The sequence below is a fragment of the Bombyx mori genome, chromosome 1, assembly GCF_030269925.1.
Source record: "Bombyx mori chromosome 1, ASM3026992v2".
NCBI classification, from domain to species: domain Eukaryota; kingdom Metazoa; phylum Arthropoda; class Insecta; order Lepidoptera; family Bombycidae; genus Bombyx; species Bombyx mori.
In genome coordinates, this window is record NC_085107.1 from 9,583,812 (window position 1) to 9,604,647 (window position 20,836).

General features: G+C 33.0%; 2 protein-coding genes and 1 long non-coding RNA gene across 6 annotated transcripts in view; all 3 read left to right on the forward strand.

Moving 5' to 3' along the window:
* The window catches only part of LOC101743131 (insulin-like growth factor-binding protein complex acid labile subunit), a 72,388-nt gene extending 60,841 nt beyond the window's left edge, over positions 1-11,547 (forward strand). For all 3 annotated transcript variants that reach the window (XM_062668903.1, XM_062668892.1, XM_012693638.4), the window contains one exon: positions 5,154-11,547. In XM_062668903.1, coding sequence (XP_062524887.1) covers positions 5,154-6,876 — 1,723 coding nt within the window. In that variant the 3' untranslated portion in view covers positions 6,877-11,547. The remainder of the gene's footprint in view (positions 1-5,153) is intronic.
* A 1,694-nt stretch (positions 11,548-13,241) lies between these two features.
* On the forward strand, positions 13,242-16,191 carry LOC101739695 (NADH-ubiquinone oxidoreductase subunit 8). The gene is made up of 2 exons (XM_004929810.4): positions 13,242-13,623; positions 14,258-16,191. The coding sequence occupies exons 1-2, from the start codon at positions 13,320-13,322 to the stop codon at positions 14,689-14,691; spliced, it is 738 nt and encodes a 245-aa protein (XP_004929867.1). The 5' UTR covers positions 13,242-13,319; the 3' UTR covers positions 14,692-16,191.
* A 2,830-nt stretch (positions 16,192-19,021) lies between these two features.
* On the forward strand, positions 19,022-20,452 carry LOC134199782 (uncharacterized). Of its 2 annotated transcripts, none has more exons than XR_009974404.1 (2): positions 19,022-19,528; positions 20,137-20,452. It is a non-coding gene; the product is annotated as an uncharacterized LOC134199782 (long non-coding RNA). The 2 variants fall into 2 exon arrangements; XR_009974405.1 differs by having other exon boundaries at positions 19,022-19,524.
* Positions 20,453-20,836: the final 384 nt, after the last annotated feature.

The following is a 20,836-nucleotide window of genomic DNA, read 5'->3' on the forward strand; positions in this document are numbered from 1 at the left end:
TCAGTTTTAAATAATATTATTCCGTAGTAAAATAACAATGGCCGTATGTAATACGCTATTCATAATTTAAACATATTTTATTCATACAAAATTAATTTATTATGCAGCGGAATGCTTCGAATGTGTGACTTAAATATAAATATTTATTTGTTTCCTACGTGGTATTTTATTAATTCAAATAAGCCTTTCAATGATTTTATCTGATAAACCAACTTAGCGTGGCACTCTTTTCAGAAGCCGGGAGCTTTCCAAGCGTGTTTTTAATTAAAACTTTACGTCCAAAAGTTCTCGTACAATCTTTTTATTTCTAAGGTTTGCTTTTGTCAACTTTTTAAAGAAGGCCCTTAACACAAATAATTTTATTATTATTCTAACGAAAACATGTAAACACCTATTTCTAGAACAGGACTTACTTAGTACATAAGAAATCTCTGGATAATTATGCATCCTGCACTCGTTATCCATAAAAGTGACGACAATGCCCATGACCTGGGAAGCGATTTCCCGGCTTTATGAGTGTCGGGTAGCAGTGACTACGTGACCGAGAAGCACGGACTTGCGTGACTACGTGAGCCCATCGTCTCACAAAATAGGCATAAAACCGACGAATTTACGCCTTTCTCCACTGTTGCTCCTATTAACATAAAAGCGAGCATGTTAATGTAGTGCGGAAATTTTAAGCGGTTTTTGGAACAGTCATGTTGTTCATAAACAACAAAAAAAACTATTATTTAACCACTTTATGATTACAAAAAAAGAAAATTAACAACATATTATCTTTAAAAAATTACAATAACTCTGTCTTGCAGTTTCTAATGAGAAAAGTTTTGATATTTAGTAAATTAATCGAAGTTTTTAGGGTCCGGTGCGGGTGTGAATAACCATGGGTCCCATTAATCTCAATTTCCGCTTATCTGTCTCGCCATGATTTCGAGTAGTTTTGTTTTATGAATAATTTGATTAACCGTTTTTATGAATAAATAATTATTCTTATTAATTATCTGGTGCGGAATCATTAACCTTCGTGTATTCTAAGATTTCTAAGTTTATCCGGGAAGTAGTCATACTCGATGTTTGAATAAATAAATAAATAAAAACATCCAATAATTAGTACAGCAAATAATTTTAAATTTACTTTAATTAAAAACCTATTGAACCATTTGCGATTATTTTAAAATATACATTTCTGTTGAGAGCCGATTTCTTATCTAATAAAAACATTAAAAAGAGAGAAAAATTAATAAGAGTTCTAGCTACTTTAATACCTGCATAAATTTTCGTACCTTTAAATAGCCCTCGTCAAAGTAAACTTACAGAGCACTGGCTTGACATCTAAATCACGACTCTCATTATTATAATAATTAGGACTGTAATATTTCACCCCAAAATGTAGGTTCAAACTACGTGAGAAAAAATCGTAATGCGGTGTCAAAAATTGTTTCAGAATTTAAGATATCTCTACTGGGTTCTTTTCTTCCATTTTAACTAAAAAAAAAACTTCATATTCATCTTTTAAAATAACTACAAAAACCGCATCAGCATTCACGGTAGCAAATGCAAAATATTAGGTGGGAAGTAAAGCAATTTAAATATACTACTAAGAATTGTTGTATGTAAGTAGTAGCAGTAAGTCGACGAGGCCGTATATCTCTGTATATCCGTATTTTCTGATTAATTCCTCCGCTTAGCAATGACGATCAGTATTGGGTTTCTATTAATACCTCGATTGATATAGACGATGTAATCGTAGTTAAATGGTCCGTTACATACATTCATCAATACAGAGCTGTCACGGCTATTATCAATAACTACCTCGAGTTAATATCATGCAATTTGGAGTAACACTTAACATTGTCTAGTTAATTGATTATTATTTGAATAAATGTGTATTTTTCGGCGACTGATATAATCTCAAAGGAGTTTTTTTTTACCCTGTGGTCTGTATGATAAATAGAAATATTACTTTTGTTCTAAATTGTCTAATGAACTAACGTAATACTGTCCCTTAAATGTACAAATAACTAAGAAGTGGCGGTATTCTTTCACTGTGCTCTAAATCTATGCAATTTGGATTAACACTTAACATTGTCTAGTTAATTGATTATCATTTGAATAAATGTGTATTTTTCGGCGACTGATATTATCTCAAGGGAGTTTTTTTTACTTTGTGGTTGGTATGATAAATAGGAATATTATTGTCGTTCTAAATTGTCTAATGGATAACTAAGAAGTGGCGGTATTCTTTCACTGTTTTATAAATCTACAGCCATAGCACAAATTTATTAGTGAACTGAGCTATATCTTGTATGTCTCAGGAACGAGCGATTGCCTTTTAAGCGTCCTCTCGAAGGCTTACCAGAAACTCCAAAGCCATGTATTGTGACTCATGCCGCCATAGAAGAAGAGGGTAGAAGAATTGCAAGCGAGTTTCCAATTTCAGTTATGCTCATCGGTACAATATATCTCAATCCACTGGCACAATGAAATGGTCTGCTCATTGCATTGCCTTCTCGTCACTTACCCGCACGAGAGATTGATCTTTGTCATTAGGAGCTACTACGAGATGAAGGTAATCTCTCAACCAATTCTCTATAAGGATCGGGGTCCGTACCTACCACATTTCAGAGCGCGCTATTACAAAACCATATTTACAAAATTATAATCTCATCAAAACAAAAAAGAAAAAACAGTTGCTTTCAATGGCTCTGTAGATCGTATTTTTGCTATGCTAGTTTTATTTGCATGAGCGAACGTGGCATGAATACGGACTTAAATACCCGTGTATCCTTTCTTTGAACGCTACATATATTGATGGTCGAATGTGCGGTCTTATCGAGTATAAAAATAGCTGTTACAATTGATTTTTTTAGTGATCTTTTTTCGATTACCCAGTAACAATTATTTTTGTTTTTTTTTGCTACTCCAGATCTGGTGTTAAGTACAGTGTAGTTAATGGACCTTATAAACATTACACTGAATTCCGTCATCCACCATAGGAGATGAGATCGAAGTCTCAATTTTATTCAATAATGACTATCCCACCCTTCAGATTCGAACACATTCTTCGCGGCAGAAAGAGGCAGGATGATGGTACCTACCAGTGCGGGCTTATAATGCGCCCTACCTTTTCCCAAAATGTTTGTTTGATAATAAAAAAGCTAAAGAAAAAAATGCTTTTTTAAATTGATAAAAGCTAAAAGATAAATCTCGTAAATAGCAATTAAAAAATTTCAATCGATTCACGAGCAAAAAACAAATTGGCACTTATCTGTTTTATCCTCGGTTAAATATATTTAGATAAAATAATAACCATAACTTAAAAAACAAGTGCTGAATTTGTTTCGTAGTTTCTTCTCAAGTCTTGCGATATTTGGAATCGAAGACATTAATAAAACGATCTAATTACTATTACTAATCATAATTCCAGCGTATTCTCTATCATCCATTAAAAACAAACATAGAAATGAGTAAAAATGAAAAACTATTTCTATTACATTCAAAAATCGATTAAGCGATTAAAACTTTAACATAATTAAGACAATAATTAAGAGGACATGCGGGTGCCGCGGAATTGCTTTTTTTTTAAATATATTGCTTTCCCTCCCTCATACCTCCCCGAATAGAGCCGAAAGAAGAACGGACAGAAAAACTGCGTAAAAAGTCGCAAACAACGTTTCGTATTCCCTCTTGTTCCTCCTCCGAAACTGAGCCGACGTCAATATTTTTTTAACAATAACTGACTATCCTTGCTTAGCCGTCTTTTAATATGATCCACTGAAGATGTATGTGATGGGATATATCGGTACCTTTGCGTATTTTTAGAAGGTTCCTCAATCTTGTAACGGTTCTTGAAAAATAACAGAGCAAAGCTTGATGGTGGCGGTGATAGAATGCGATGTCAAAACAATCTTTGATTTATCAATTAAAACAGCAGAAAATATTCCCTTGTACTTTCTATATGAATATGAAACTTATACAGATACTCCTCAACGTAAAGGTACAAACTGTGTTGATTTACTACATTTTTATTACACAATTGAGTAATTTGGGGTTATATATTTGTTTGGTCACAAGAAGCTTCGTAAAACCATCTTGTAAAAAACAAAAAATGTGGTACGAACACTTTATTTAATAACAAATATTTAGTGTCCTTGATTAAGACGATAACAATTTATATTTCGGAATTTTGTGTAATGGATGCCTCTTATTCGTGTCAAAATGCCTTTTGTTATCTGTGGGTTATTTTTCAGGGGTTTGGATTCCACTGAAAAAGCGAGGCACATATTTCACAAGGCTCTAATCTCGTTCCTAGTTCACAGGCTTTGAGGTCTCTTCCACACTTTGCTAATTCGTTGACATTTATTAAACGTTGTGTTGTATTGGTATTAAAGTATATACATATAATATATCAAGTAATAGCTGTAGTTCATTTGAATCCTTAAACGCTTTCGCTTTATGTTATATGGTATTATAAATTTAATAAATTACTTTCTATTGCCTAAACGGGTGAACGAACTCGCCGCTTACCCTATGTTAAGAGGTTATCAAAAACCATGCATACATCACAATGTGAATGCTACTACCTATCTTGAAGGATGAGTCTAAGTTTCGATTTTAAAATACAAGAGTAGTCCAATTCTTTCAAAATTATCCTCATGATTGTCTTAGAGTAAAAATAAGCTGGTTGGTGGAACCTACTCGTGCGGACTTATTATATAGCCTACCACCAGAAATAACCACGATTTCGGGAAGTTCACTAGTGTATTGTGTTGTTAAGACTTTATTGTTAGAACTTTACGATTAATAGCAACATTGTATGTTGTCGTAAACCAAAAGCAATTCTTGAACAGATTGATACGTATTTGTGTTAGTCGGTTCTGTAACGTAGGGAGAGGGTAGTGAACACTTATGTAATCGCATTCACCGAATAATAACAATGTCTTTGTTTCTGCTTCGAGTTTCCGGCACGTGTATTGACATCTAAAGGTCATCTAAAGCAATAGAAAAACTAAATTAATTTTAAATTACTCGTCGTTAAATTAGTAAAATGGAGTGGGAAAACCGCGAATTATTAAAAAAAAAAATCGGGAAACCTTCGCGTTTAGTTGATACCATCATGAACTTTTATTAACGATAGGTTCTCTTTGTTACAGGAAAATACAGCAGTTCCTATTATTGGCATGGATGTCATCTTTGGTCGTATATAATACGGAGGCCGCAGGGACAATCTGCCCTGATGAATGTACTTGTACTATGACATTTGATCTCGAAGAAGGCCATACAACGCAAGTGGCTTGTCAGCATGGACACATGAGGATAATCCCGGTCGACTACATGGACCGTGACGTGCATGTTGTTATTATAGCCGCTCCTCCGGATCGACCTAACTTTTTAACCATTGGACCCATATTTACTCAACCAGCCCCATTTGTAAACCTTCGCGAACTTCACATTGTTAATTCCAATGTACCGTCGATTGGGCAATTTTCCTTTTGGGGCCTGCAAAATTTAAGAGTTTTAAATTTGACACACAACAACCTTACGAGTGTAGTAGCTGATAATTTTAGAGGTCTCATAAATCTTACTGAACTTCATCTCGATCATAATCATATCGAACAGATGTCAAGCGAGACTTTCAGACACCTGACCTCATTAAAAACTCTAATATTGGCCAATAATCAAATATCGACACTCGTGTCGAGGTTGTTTAGAATGCTGGCGAAGTTGTCTATTTTGGATTTGAGTGACAACCCATTAACTGACTTGAACCCTGAAGTTTTTAAAGATATTCAACACTTGCGAATATTTAAATGTAGAAGATGTTTACTGAGACGCATAAACACACAAATTTATCATTTAGTACCTAGACTCGAGGAATTGGATTTGGGTGAAAATTTATTTAAATACTTAACATCAGATGAATTCATAAGCTTGAAGCGATTAAAAAAATTAAAATTGGACGGGAATCAATTGTCAGTAATCGTGGACAACATGTTTGGACGGAACCGGGAACTCCACGTACTAACATTATCACGCAACCGTCTAGCCCTCTTGGCGCCATTGGCCCTCACTAATCTAACCGCCCTCACACATTTGGATATAAGTCATAACAAAATTGACAGGTTCCATTTGCAAACTTTCGCTCCGGTTGTGGACTCCTTAAAAACAATAAATTTCAGTGGAAATAATTTACCACTAAACGAAATTGCTATCGTATTACAAATACTACCAGAGATTCATGGAGTAGGCTTAGCCAACTTGTCACTGCAAGAAATACCTCAAAATTTCTTTACATACAACGAGCATCTCGTGGCTTTGGACTTATCTTGGAATAAATTATCCAGGTTTCCCTTCAAACTTCTATCTAAGACAAAGTTTTTACAGCGATTAGATATATCGCACAACAAGTTACAAACCTTAAGCGAACAGGATTTGCAAAGATTGGAAGCTATAGCTGAAGTAAACTTAATGAAAAATAATTGGCATTGCGATCAATGTTCGGCGAGTAATATGCTTTTGTACATGACCACAACAGTCCTTAACAGTACAATACGAGTCCTCAAATGCCACTCCCCGTTAAGATTGCGAGGCGCAACTTTTGGTAGTCTGAGTTTTGAGCAATTGGATCCATGTCCGACGACACATGAAGCACAAATGAGTGTCATTGCGGGATTAATGCTGTTATGTGTAGCTGTCCTCTCAGCAGTAGCTGCGGCGCTTTGCTGTACACGACGTCGCGCCGCCCAATACTATACCAATGAAGAAAAGCGTAGAGAACACGATCATGAACATCCAGAAGAACTGCTTGGACATACGGAACTTGGCAGCGTCGCTACTATCCACGCGCCGTACCAACTCGTCTCTAAGGACAGCTAACAACGCGCCTTGTCGCCGCCGGCGTCGCAACCAGATTTGCATGAGTTGCTCGATCCCCCTGCTCCGTTCGCCTCAGCTTCGTCTCCGACTTTTGAATCGACATCGCTGCACTATTTATCTACGCGTATTGAACCACCGACTCTTTTTAATGATATGAACGATATTTGATACGAGTATGAAGACGATCTTGTGTAAAGCCAAACGATGGAACTTTACAAGGTATTGAAGACAGTTGTATGAACTTTTCAGTAAATTTTTATGACTAGCTAGTTGTACGAGCGGATTTTAATTGTTTACGTAGAAAATAAATATTGAAAAGTATTTTTCTACACGTAGGTTTTATGTACTATATATATATACGCGCAACGTTATTTACCTGAAACAGGTGTTTAGAGTTAGGAAACTTTCAGGAATATTAATTGAAGTTACTGAGTAATATCAGTGTATTCAAATAACTTCAATGTTTGTAATTTAGTTTATGTATTAGCGCGTAAAATTTCCTTTGGCATCCTATAGCTATAATTGGTAGATCTATCTATAGTATGTATTTAATCTTAAGCATAGGCACACAGCGACATCATTTAACTTTATTTTTAAGTCTACGATATAGATCATAATTAATGGATGAATTTTGTAGTTTATAGGAGTATTCACTTTAGTGTTATGTCATCGGGTGAAACATAATAATATAGATTTGGGTATATGACCTGAGAGTCGAAATTATGAAGACATGTTATTTTTTTTTTCAAAATCATTTATGATTAAAGGCATCGTGCCAAATATACCTACTGTATAATAAATATAATTGTGTAATATGAATTTATTACATCATTCTTTTGTGGCATTTTTGTAATTAGATGTAAGATGTATATTTAGTTTTACTGTCGATAATGAATTGAAATGTATTAAATGATAAGTAACTTTTAATACTCGTTTTTAGCAGTAAACATTATTAATATCTTTATAATTAATTATTCGAGATCCTTTGTACATATTGATAATATACGAAGGAAACCAATTATATCTTCGATGAAACTACAATAATCATCGGTATTTATTATACCTTTCGTATTTATTTATTAACCACGAATCCTGTGCGTGTATTATAATTTACAGTATTATATTATATAAAACAGTATTGTAATATACAAATACATTTCTAATTCATATCTTGAACTCTTAACATGAACAGCTACTAACAAGTCAAGTCAAGTTCGTTAGAAAGGATTATAACAAAAATATTTTCTCATGTAGGTGACCCCGTAAAACTTTAATGTTGAAAAAACAAAAGTTTAAATTGAAAAACTTGTTATTGTGAACCTTAATAATATTTAGAGATTGTGTTTTCTTGGTGGAATTCCCCAATTAGTGAATTTTATTTTGTAGATCAAGTGAATTAAGAACGGTCAAAAATTTATGTACTTACATTTAATAGTACGGTTTTTTAAATTACATTTTCACTAAGACATATGAAACAGCTTTAGTTTCAATGGCTTCGTGTAGATCGGCGTACTACCATTATTATAAAAAGTATAAAGATAATAATTCTGCACTAAATGTTGTAATATGTAGCACAATATTCGAATACAATTGAAAGTTTATAATACTTATTGATGGTTCGTGTTTTATTATGTGTAGTAGTTGTGGTATCGGGTATATGTTCGATTATTATTAAATATTTATTTAAAAAGTTCGTAGCAATTCAATGAAATTGCACTGTAAGATGAACACCAATTAAGTAGCACTAGTCTGTAAGAAAATGGATTGAGTGTCCAACATAAACACTAAATATAGAACAATAAGATAATAAATATATTTTCGTCAAATAAATAAGTGTGTAACAGCTTTTTCAATGAAAATTTAACACATTTCGTTTTTACGGTCTGTCGTAAATTTTCGTTTTGCGTTGTTTTTAAATTGTTTAGGTTCTGATAAAATTTTCCTTTTCTTTTTCTAGCTAGTAAATTTCGGTAAAATATAATTTTTTGTGTGCTTTACAAATATTTATTTTAAATATTTACCCATAGGTCGTATTCTAAAGTGACATAGAAGCTAACGAGTGGAGTAAATTCTATCAGCATTTCGCATTTCAGAATCTTATAATTCAACTTTATGATAATTTGTGAACAAATTTATGATAATTTAATCGTTGGAACGAATCGTAATAGCAATCTCTTTTACTGTACTGGTACGCCGTGTAATGTTTTATTTTTATAAGATAGCAGAGGACGTTTGGTTTATTATTGTTAGCTTCCATGAATTTGGGCCTAGATAATAAGAGAAATGTGTAGATTTTAGGTCATCTAATCATTGCAAACAAAATATGCTATAAATGTCGTATGTATTCACAACCAAAAAATTTTGAGGTTTACCGTAGGAATTAAAACTAGGTTAGAAGCTCCCAAAAAACAAAACATAAAACACAAAAAAAAAACACGAAATTTCCGTTATTAATCGACTAAACAATAAAATTCTTTGTAAATATTTATTTACTTTCAAATTAATAATTCATTTTAAAGGTTGTATAAATATTTTTGTAATGTATCGAAATGTGCACATAAAGAATGAGAAGTTTAAAACTTAAATATAACTGATGTGCTTAGGGATAACATAACAAAACATATCTTTTTTGCTTTGTGTACGATGTTAAAGCACTCAGTGGTATATATATAAATGTTTACGAGGTGTTGTAATTTTTCAAATATCAGTGTACAGTAATATTTACATGTTTGATATGACTTATTGTGATAAGTTTCATGTATAAATAATCTATCATTAATAACCTAAAACCGTTTCTTATTACATACACGGTTGGCTAAGGCTATTTTCTTAAAACCGTATCTATACAGTAGCAATAGAACTTTAGCAAAATTTTCCGGTAAAATTATAAAAAAACCTATAAAAAATATTGATAATTTTAAGCAAACCACTGTTCGTGTTTGATGTTTCAATAACGTATGCAATAAGACAGTATTTATTCAAATAATATTCTTAATCAGTAATAAACATCTAATCTGTGTAATGTATTCAGTTAAGATGTAGTTTGAATAATAGATTTTCGCACGTGCGTATATTAACTGTACCAAAAAATTGCACACTTGATGTAACTTAAACATGTATAATATATTAATGGAAACCAAATTGTCTATAAAGTACTTTAAAAAGAATAATTCAAATATACCACGTGTTTAAAAATGTGAATCAATAATAATTATTATTTACCACTACATTTTTGTCGTCAAATCAAATGGATGTTGGAATGGAATTATACATCTTAAATCTTTAGTAACGTTAAAAATCCTGTGATTTGGAAAATCGATTAAAAAGTAGGTATTCATTACATCTTAAACTAAAATTGAATTTTTTATTTGCCCTTAAGCGCTTCTTGAAGATTTGCGTTGGGAGTAAATGAGTTAATTTTCTTACATTGTTTTTCAAAGCACTCACTATTCTTTTTTAATAAAAATTCAACGATAAATACGTAACCACGATAACAACCAAAAAAATGTTGAAGGCTTGGAATGTAATTTACAAGCCTATTTGTATCAAATATATTATGTTTAACTTGGAGACGATTTATTTTGCAACTGGACTTTTTTTTACCAACTACAGTCGATATCGATGTAGGTGATTGATCAGCTTTGATATTGAGAAGTTTAATAGTTATCTCAAAGAGATCGCATTAAAGTAAAACACCTTGTAGTATTTATTTCCAAAAGTATTTTGGTGCGCATCACTGGTGCGCTTCACCGCGCATCTGCTCAAGACGAATGCTATTTATTAGCTTAAGAGATATTTCTATTTGATCATAGAACAGTATATTCCGATGCTTGTTTTGATCAATAATTAAATAGACACAAAATCAAAATGAAATAATCAAAGAAAGCCACGAAACACTTTCAGACCCAAACGCTCTATAGAATTGAGAAATAATAAATCTGAATTTTACTGAAACTGCTAACAGAGAATACCTTTGCCTTGTCCTTTAGATGCCTACAGTAAAAAATAATTCAAATCACAGTATTCAAATTATCCACATTAATAGATTAATCTATTCTAATTTAGAAATAATACAATAACTATGTACGTAATTTTGTAAAAAAATATTTAATTTTTCTTTTAATTTCTTTCAAGCGTTCTAGTTATTTTTTAAAGCATATTAAAATCACAAATAATAACGCAGTAAATTATAAATGAATTATAATAATACAATGAATCAAATTTGTGATAATAGAAGCAGCAAAACAATCTGTAATTTTTCCGTGTTCGTTGCTCAAGCTTACTTGTAAATTCGTATGTTTTGCTGCCATAGATTTGTGTTCCTTACTGATAAAATCAATCTCCTTGAATCTAGACAAGGGTGAAACTAAAATTGGACACTTTATGTGCTTAAACAAAAGGTATATGCGAACATAGTTATTTGTACTTTGTGACCATACTGTGTTTTATTACGAAATTATTAGATTAACATAACGTAGTATTGAAGAAAAAAGTATCCATACCCATACTTTACTTGTACTGTAAAATAATTTTATTTACGGAAGTTTTACGATTTTTGTTTCATTCAAAACCTAATAACTGTATTGTTTCTAAATTAGTAGGTATTTAAATGATTGAATTTATTGTAATTATCTGTCTTTATATGTTGGTCAATAAAGTTATTTTATCCTAGCTGGCGTTTTTTTTAAATTGGCGGATATGTCTCATGCTTTTTTCACTCATGCGTTCATGCGTTGTGTTTAACGGTATATATATATATATATATATATATATATATATATATATATATATATATATATATATATATATATTGTAGGTATGTATTTTCTTAAATAATGTGTTGTTAATAGTAATGTCTCCAGAATTTCAGGTAATTAAACGGTTGTTCGGAAGAGATCGCTTTTAGCGATAAGACCGCCTATTGTACAAACATATCTGCTTGTTGACTGTTTTCTGATGTTTATTGTGTTTTGGTGTGCAATAAAGTATGCTCTCTCTCTCTCTCTCTCTCTCTCTCTCTCTCACTCTTTGTTCCTCATTTACTGGAAGCCCAAAATGCGACATTGTTTATATCGCCATCCGCCTTCCATAGTACTGTAGACACTCGACTTTTTCAAAATAGAAAACAGTATTGCTTCGCATCACAGTTTGAAGCGGTACTTTAGGCAGCATTCGAGAAGGAACTTAAGGCAGTAGATCGGATCGTAGTTCGGGGTCTCCTTCTCCTGCTTGGTCCTTCACTCTTGATAGAGTGTTCGTCATTGATGACGCTTTGTTTCATTGTGTAAAAGAGATCTCGCGATGGGCTTCCTTTTGTTGCGGTCTTTGCATATTATATACCAGTCAGGAGCTACAGTACTACTACTAATTGAAATCTAATGAAAATAGAAATTGATTTCTTAGAAATATCGGCAATGAGACAAGCACAATGACGAGTAACTTCCAAAAGGAATTTTGAATGTGTGATTGATTGAATACTTGGATTTTTGTTAAATACGAACAATGCTCAGTGAATGTGTCCTTAAATGATAATAGGTGCCCTTTTAATATTAATAAAAACATACTAAAATTCAATATACATAATAATATATGTATCTATGTAATATACGCATGTTAATATCTTACGGATTCTAACTTAAGAAAAAACTACAATAAGATTATGATAAAATAATTTTTACGTAAACGGTAAATTGATAAATCCATAACGTTAATATGATCCGGGTAATATGCCGAAAGCAATGAGAATGCAATAAAAGCTAACCGATATGAGTCGATGCTTTAATGTGATGAAGCGCGTCACGTCGCGAGCTATTAGCATAACGAGCAACTAACGACTCACACATGACGATATCTCATGCAGCTACGCAGTTGGTACACAGCTCTCGAATACCTGGATGTGACATTCTATTCAATTAACCGTTTTATTTATTAAACAAATATATAATTACTATGTTTTCCCCTGTACCTTCTATAAATGATACCACATTGAACTGTCATTATATAGTTGTCATAAAACGAAAATAATATAATTTTGCTCTTAATTTTACTCAGCAATTACAAAAATTCTAGCACTCGAATAACAACAACGATAAAGCACAAAGAAGGCGCTGGCTAGAAGAAACGCCTCATTTTGCAAATTGTTAATTAGCATGATCATTAAGTGACGACGGTGCAACGTAGAAAATAGGTAAGAATCTTTTCATTCGAACATTTCAAATTTAAAGTAACACGAAAGTGTATACAAGATTATGTTGTACATACATAAATACATAAACTGCTTATTTATTTTGGTACTATTGAGCATAGATAAACAGGTTTCGATTGAACAACAAAACTTTTGAAAGCAAAACCTTTTTTGGAATTATGTTTCCTTTCATAAAGTGACATTTTGTTTATTATTAAAAAAAGGTATTTTATTTCGGTTCGAGTAAGAGACGAAAATAATGTCTCTCGTACAGTGTATATGTACATTAACAAAAAGACGAAACGTGTTTTTTGTTATTTCTTATTTTCGTCACAAATCGGATATTCGTAATCCTGGTGAGAACCGCCGTCCCAGTTCGAATTTCCCCCCTCACCCTGCACAATCTTGTGCGCAAGGACCTCAGCGTCCCCCATTTTACTGCTGTCCGCGTACTAAATACGATGTACAATATACGTACATAAACGACCAGCCGCCATCGACGACAATGAGAGACATCTTTGATCGGGCCTCGCAAACTTTGTTTTGGACAGAAATAGTCCGAGGTTGGTACTTTGGTTTTTATTACGGTTCACAAAACTGCAATACAATCCGAACGCTTTGTCGAAATACGCCGTTGTAGCTAAATCCCTATATGCCTCAGTTGTCTCTTCTGATTAGATCCTTTCAAAAGCGGTTCATCTGAGCCTCAGTACGAGTATGACTACACACGCACACACAAACAATGTTATTCTCGCAGACTACGCTAATACTTGTTTTAGGGTGTCCACATAATTTCATTATAATAATATTTACTTTTCCCCATCAATTTCAATGTGATCTAATTTAAAAAAAATACTTAAATTGATTACTTCCTAAATTTTTTTACTTTACTTACTAATTTTATTAATTTTGCATTATCAACAATTAATTAAATTGACTGCATATATTTATCATGATATTGAGTAACACAGCTTCGGGTGAACGAGTGACTTGTGTCGTTCATAACTCAGTTTTATGTCTTCATATTTCTTTTCACTAAACGAAACCAACCTAAAAACTTTCGGTACTCGTTACGGACCTTTATGGAACTTATTCGCTGGTAATACGAAACATGAAACGGTGAATTTACTAGTACTTCGGGAGTACAAAATGTAGGAACGTCTTGCGTTATATTTATTTTTAAATGATAATTTGCAGGTTTTGCCGTAACTTTAGGACATTTGTTCAAAGAGCCAGCAACAATCAATTACCCTTTTGAGAAAGGTCCTCTTTCTCCAAGATTTAGGGGAGAACATGCCTTACGAAGGTATCCCTCCGGCGAGGAGAGATGCATTGCTTGCAAGCTTTGCGAGGCGATTTGTCCTGCTCAAGCCATAACCATTGAGGCGGAAGAAAGATGTGACGGTTCCCGGAGAGCAACAAGATACGATATAGACATGACTAAATGCATATTTTGTGGATATTGCCAGGAAGCATGTCCTGTTGACGCAATAGTCGAAGGACCAAATTTCGAGTATTGTACTGAAACCCACGAAGAGCTTCTATATAACAAAGAAAAACTGTTATCAAACGGTGATAGGTGGGAGCCAGAGATCGCAAGTAACATCAGAGATAATCATTTATATCGTTAATTGTTAATTCGATGAAAGGCTTTGGAAAGGATCGAGGTTAATTCGTTGAAAGGCTTAAAATATTTTCATTCAATTAAAATCATGTAAGTATCCGAAGTATGTTTAACCAATTAGATTTTACTGTCCTTGGTATAGCTCGACATGACTAAAAGTAATAATTCGGAAGCCTTGAACTGAATTGAATTGCCGAAATGATCTGTAAATATCTTTCGAGGTCGAATACATTTACGATCTAACATTTGTTTTACTTGTCGAAGCGGTTACGCGAAAGAAAGTTGAGTTAATGTAATGATTCTGAAATACGTTGTAAAGAGAATAATGAAGATACATTTTTTGAAGTGAAAACTTCTTTAGAATCGTTGTGATTTCAAACCGGATGTAACGGAAAAAACGACAGGTAAGAGACACAAATACAAAAATGTGTAGGATGAAGTCAGCAAAGAATGAGACAGAAATATACATACTATTTAATACAGCGCCATCTGTGAGATTTTTTAATACTAACGTGTGTATGAAAGCTCTTGTAGTGAATTTTAATTTAGGATTATACGTGAAATTAAAATATCAATTCACAGAGGGCGCTACCTTACAATTATTTACTAATGACAAAATTTTACATATACTTAAGACGTTTAGGATAATTGTATTTTAATTTTGGAAGGTTTCACTTCTACCACGTGTGAATTGCACACATTTTGGTTTTTTTTTATTACTAATTCATTAATCTCGAACGGATAGACGAGATCTATGCAATTCTATATAAAGTAACCATCTTTACTTAAGTTTGCATAATAATAATGGAGCGTGTTCGTGCATAATGCTCCATCAATCAACATTAACTCTAAAGTTTGTAAAAGAAGACAGAAAATAATGAATATGTTCTAGATGAAATTCGCCTTTTTTGTTTTTCTATGTAAACCTATTATTTTGGTATAAATGCCAATGTTGTTTTTGTTTTGTACGTTTCCACTATTCCACTCGGATTATTCGGAAGGTACTGACAACTGTTTCGAATAATTGACGTTGCGTTTAATATATTGTGTAAAAACTGGTAATAACATGATAATATTTATATTATATATGAATAATTGACGTTGCGTTTACTATATTGTGTAAAAACTAGTAAAACATGATAATATTTATATTATATATGAATAATTGACGTTGCGTTTACTGTATTGTGTAAAAACTAGTAAAACATGATAATATTTATATTATATATGAATAATTGACGTTGCGTTTACTATATTGTGTAAAAACTAGTAAAAACGTGATAATATTTTGGTAATGATGATTGAATTCTTGTTTAATGTTATGTTTTTTTAACTTGTTTAATAAGACCTTATTTACGAATATTTGTTTGACAGTAGTCAGGTTTGTTTTTGTGTGCATAGTTATTGTACTACCAAGAGCTTTTAGCTCTACTCGTAAAATAATTTAATAAAAAAATTTACTTATTAATTACACAACATTTTAAAATACACGCATACTGTGCAAAAACATATTGTATGGTTTTTTATAAGGTACAAAAAGACGTTTTTATGTCATTAAATTCTCTAATGTAGGTATGGCAAGTAGGTATTTAGAAACTTGAGAAACTTGACACCATCCACAGTCAAAGGTCCTCAAAATCTTGTGAATTTAGAAATACAATTCATGACGTTCCCGAGCCTCTCCTCAATTTATCACAGTAGTTATAATAACGACATTACATTTACATAATATCGGCGTGCTTTGATCATTATCAATTCTCAAGTACGTAGTTATCTATATAAATAAATTCAATGTTTGTGTGTATGTACGTAGGTTTCTCTTCTATGCTTTCCTAAGCCTAATACGATTGTGATGAAAAAAAAAATTTTTTTCCTACCTAAGCTGATAGCCTTGAGAGGCTATATCAACGTCGCCTTAACTAGTAGGTGAGCTCACGGGGCTCAAACCTGATGACGTTGCTAACACGGACCCTAGCAAGAGCTGTGCTTCGCAGAATCTACCACCGGATTGGAAACGCGACCCACTGAGAAGATCCGGCGAGAAACTCAGTGGGCTGTGTCTGAGGGTTGACTTTTTTTTTGTACTGTTGTTCGCACTCCTAGGAAGGTTTCTATTATGTAGTACTATTTGCTGGCAGTAAGTTAGCCTATTCCTAAGATGTGTATTCCGGTCTGAAAGATATCCGGCGTCATAGTGCATAATTGAGATTTAGAACTCTAGTATAAATATAGATCGTGAGCTCGTGTACCTGAACGAGTGAATAATTACTTATGGAATCACTACATAGTAAAAAACAAAGTTGCATTCTCTGTCCCTATATCCCGATGTATGCTTAAATCATTAAAACTACGCGACGGATTTTGATGCGGTTTTTTTTAATAGACAGAGTGATTGAAGAGGAAGGTTTATATATATATACATCAATTAAATAGTGGAGAAATCAATAATTAATTACAATTTCCGAAGCGAAGCGAGGGCGGATCGCTAGTTTACATATAAAAACATAAAATAGGTGTCGCATGAGTCGTCTTAAAAAAATCAATGTTTTTCAATTAATTAGCGATTCGCCTTGAAGGCTCCATCGGCCGGCTCTCCTTGAGATGAGCCGCGCGTCTGGTTGCATGGTTGACCGGCAACTTCTTTACCCAGTTCGGGTTCTGACCTCGGGGGATCGGGCGGCAGGGCAGGTGAGTCGCTTAGTGGGTAGAGCCCTAAATTCCATTCCTTGCGCCCGCGATCCGCTCCCAATATTTGCGAACCGTCCAGTCCCACAAACCCTTCGCGTCTCCTAAGCGCGGGGATCTCCTAGTAGGAGGTACGGACCTTGGTGAAAAAAAATGTGTGGTGTCGTGGGACACTGGACAGGAACGAAGTTGCTTATTATAAAAATATTAATTTTAAGTTCTATTCGAGGTATAAAGGAAATAATTATTCGAGTATATATTTTTATTGTGATATATTTTTGATAAAAAAAACTACTTTGCAAAGTTATCAATTTTGTTTTATTCATCATGATTTATAAAAAATATATAATAATAATATACAAAGAATCAGCTATTTATATGAATAATAATAATTAAGCCTAATTATGTTCTATCATAGAAAACTGTCATCACGTAGACTATACATCAGACACTGTATAGCCATCATACTAAGACAATACATAAATAATAAAAATCTTACGTTACGGACTTTTTTCCCGGTTAGGGTACCCCTCCGCATCGTCCCTTAAGGAACTTCGTTCCAAAAATACAATAAGCGATAGTCATATGGAATCGTGGCTAGGTGAAACCTGGTGTTTAGCTTAGCGCCTCTTTTAGGCATTCGTGCTGTAATAATATATTTTCTTCTAAAAATGTAAAAGCAATTTAAATGTATTAGTTGAAATCATTAATAAATCTAAATGACTATGTTTAGTGACCGATGTTGGAGACATTCGTTTCGTTGTCAGTTCACCGAATTCGAAGAGGATCGAATTAATTGATTATCGAATGCCAATGACTTGATAAGTGGGGGTGTCGCGCCGGTCAGACTATAGATATACTTAGAGGCGTGTGAATTGAAGCAGTATCGAAATGTCCCCATTTTTATGTTAAATTTGGTACTAACGTTCACGCTTAGTATTAATAAAATACCAAACTAAGAGATAATAATGAATGTCGATATTGGTAGACTGAATTGTGCGAAGGAGCACATGCGGTGAAAAAAGCGAATACATTTTTTTTACAGCCCACCTGGTGTTAAGTGGTTACTGAAGCCAATAGACATCTACAACGTAATTGCGCCACCCACCTTGGGATATAAGTTCTAAGTTCTCAAGTATAGTTAGTTATAACGGCTGCCCCACACTTCAAACCGAAACGCATTACTGCGTCACGGCAGAAATAGGCAGGGTCGTGGTGCTGACCTACCTACCTGTGCTGACTCACAAGAAGTCCTACCACCAGTAACCACCAGAACCAGTACTTTGGTTATTTGTGTAAAAAACTAAATTAGTTGATTTGACATTAGTTACTATACCGAATGTCAGTTCGTCTTTGTACAGTCAGTTTTGTACTACCAGAAATAGAATGAAAAAGCTTTTAGAAACTGTACTAAAAGCTGTTGACTGTATGCAGTTATTGCATGGCCCGGTGGACAAGCACCGTCCAGCTAACTGTAATTGGTTGCCAGAGCCTATAGACATCGCAACGTGAATGTTATGACGAGGTCTATGTCACACATTGGACAGTAATTACGCAAACTATACCTTTATTTTTGTTTTGATTTTATCATACGATATTATTTTATTATCGTGGAAGACATTTTTACTACGCATTTTGTTTAATACGCGACTTTTATCTTTGTAATTAAATTTTCGTTTTATTTGGTACTAGTACCAACAATTCGATGTTTTTAATTGAACTTAAAATAAGTTTACCCCATTTAAGTAAATAGCCAAAGAAGTTTTTTGTTATGATATTTTTTCCAAATTTTATACTTTTGAATGCCTCTCATGTAAAGTATCAAATATCAAAAGTATCAAATGCTTAAACCAAATAGTCTTTCAACTAGCCAAATAATTTAAAAAAAAAAAACCGCTATATAGAAATTAAATGTCAGTTATTTACATTATCTTATTATCCGGTCTTGTGAGTGGAGTAACTCATATTTTTGTATAAATTCGTACGTTGTTTTATTACGTCTGTAATGTTTAGATCACTAATAACTTTAACAGATCACAAAGTGAATGTTGGAATCCACCATGAAAGTTCAGGTCGTAATCCTAAATTTATAAACCAGGAGTTACGTCCTTAAGGCCACAGGCGGTTCAATGTATCTACAGCTCAAACTATTTTGGTAGGTATGTATGTATAATACTATAAGCACCTTTATTTTCGACTCGTTCTAGGCACTAATAGTTCGTCGTCCTAAGTATATGTATACGATCCATTTTAATATTAATAATGCATGAATTGTCGTTTCGAAACGGATAAGGGGCACAAAAAAGGCACTTAGCCATCTATCTATCCTTAAACATAACGACAAAAGATTGACATATTTGAAAATATCCCGGGAAAGAGCTTCTTTGTCATTTTTCCGATTGATGTTCTCTCTGAGGGTGTACCTCAACCTTTTGGTCAACCAACAAATTTAAATTTCGTTTAATAAATACGTAATCAGTTACGTAATACGTAAGTACATATATGTAGTCTACAGAATAAGTAACGTAAAGGAATGTTGAATATATAATAATTTATTTCTAATCTCATCTATTTTTCAGACAGCTGTGAGTTAGTGTTTTCTAAATTATAAGTTTTATTGAGATCACTTCCGCGAATACTATAACTATTATTAAACGCTTTATTAAGAGTAATAATACTCATGAATTTTGTCATTATCGTTTTTATGTAAGCTGACTCGCTAAGCTGAGTAGTGACTTTGTACAGTTCTAACATAGTTTTTTTGCAGCCGCAACAATATGGCGATATGGTAACCAAGGAAAAAATAGGAAAAAATGAGAACCTTGAATTAAAAAATAATGAAAACATGAGTCAGAGAATCAATAATTATTTAAATAATTATCATTGATACGGCGCATATTGCGAGGAGTTTTCTTACTTTAGAACTCTAGCCACTGATTGCTTGTGTCGTAGATACCGCCATTTGCGGTAATAATTTTTTTATACAATTAAAAAAATATGAATATTTTAATATTAAAATAAAAAATATATATAGAATAGAAGAATAATAAGATTTCAATAAATATAGTATATTTAAAATAAAATGCATCGTTTTTTTAGTTTATGTTTGCTATCAGACAATAAATAGCCGCTACATGAAAAATAGCTGAGTTAATTCTACTTTTGAATCAATTAGAGATTATTTGGTTCGAAAATAGCGTGTTTACCATATAGTGATCGTGTGTTATTACATAATACTACATAAAAACACCGTAATACGACGTATATCGTGTTAAACGAACCAGAAAAACAAAATATCACTTCCTTTTGAGTCACACAGATTGTGTTTCATATAATTGGAAGCTAATCTCGAGAAAAACAACCGATCCGTTACTTTGTTTGATTGGAAACGATGAACTAAATGTTAGAAACAAACCATTGTCAAGTATCTAACAGGGAAGTATTTAAAACAAGTGTTTTCTCGGGAC

What these genes read in the sequence shown, in the direction of transcription:
- LOC101739695 (XM_004929810.4), top strand. Translation starts at nt 13,320, where the DNA reads ATGTCTCTCGTACAGTGTATATGTACATTAACAAAAAGACGAAACGTG. An exon ending in TTGGACAGAAATAGTCCGAG is followed by an intron (nt 13,624 to 14,257) that starts GTTGGTACTTTG and finishes GATAATTTGCAG; the next exon opens with GTTTTGCCGTAACTTTAGGA.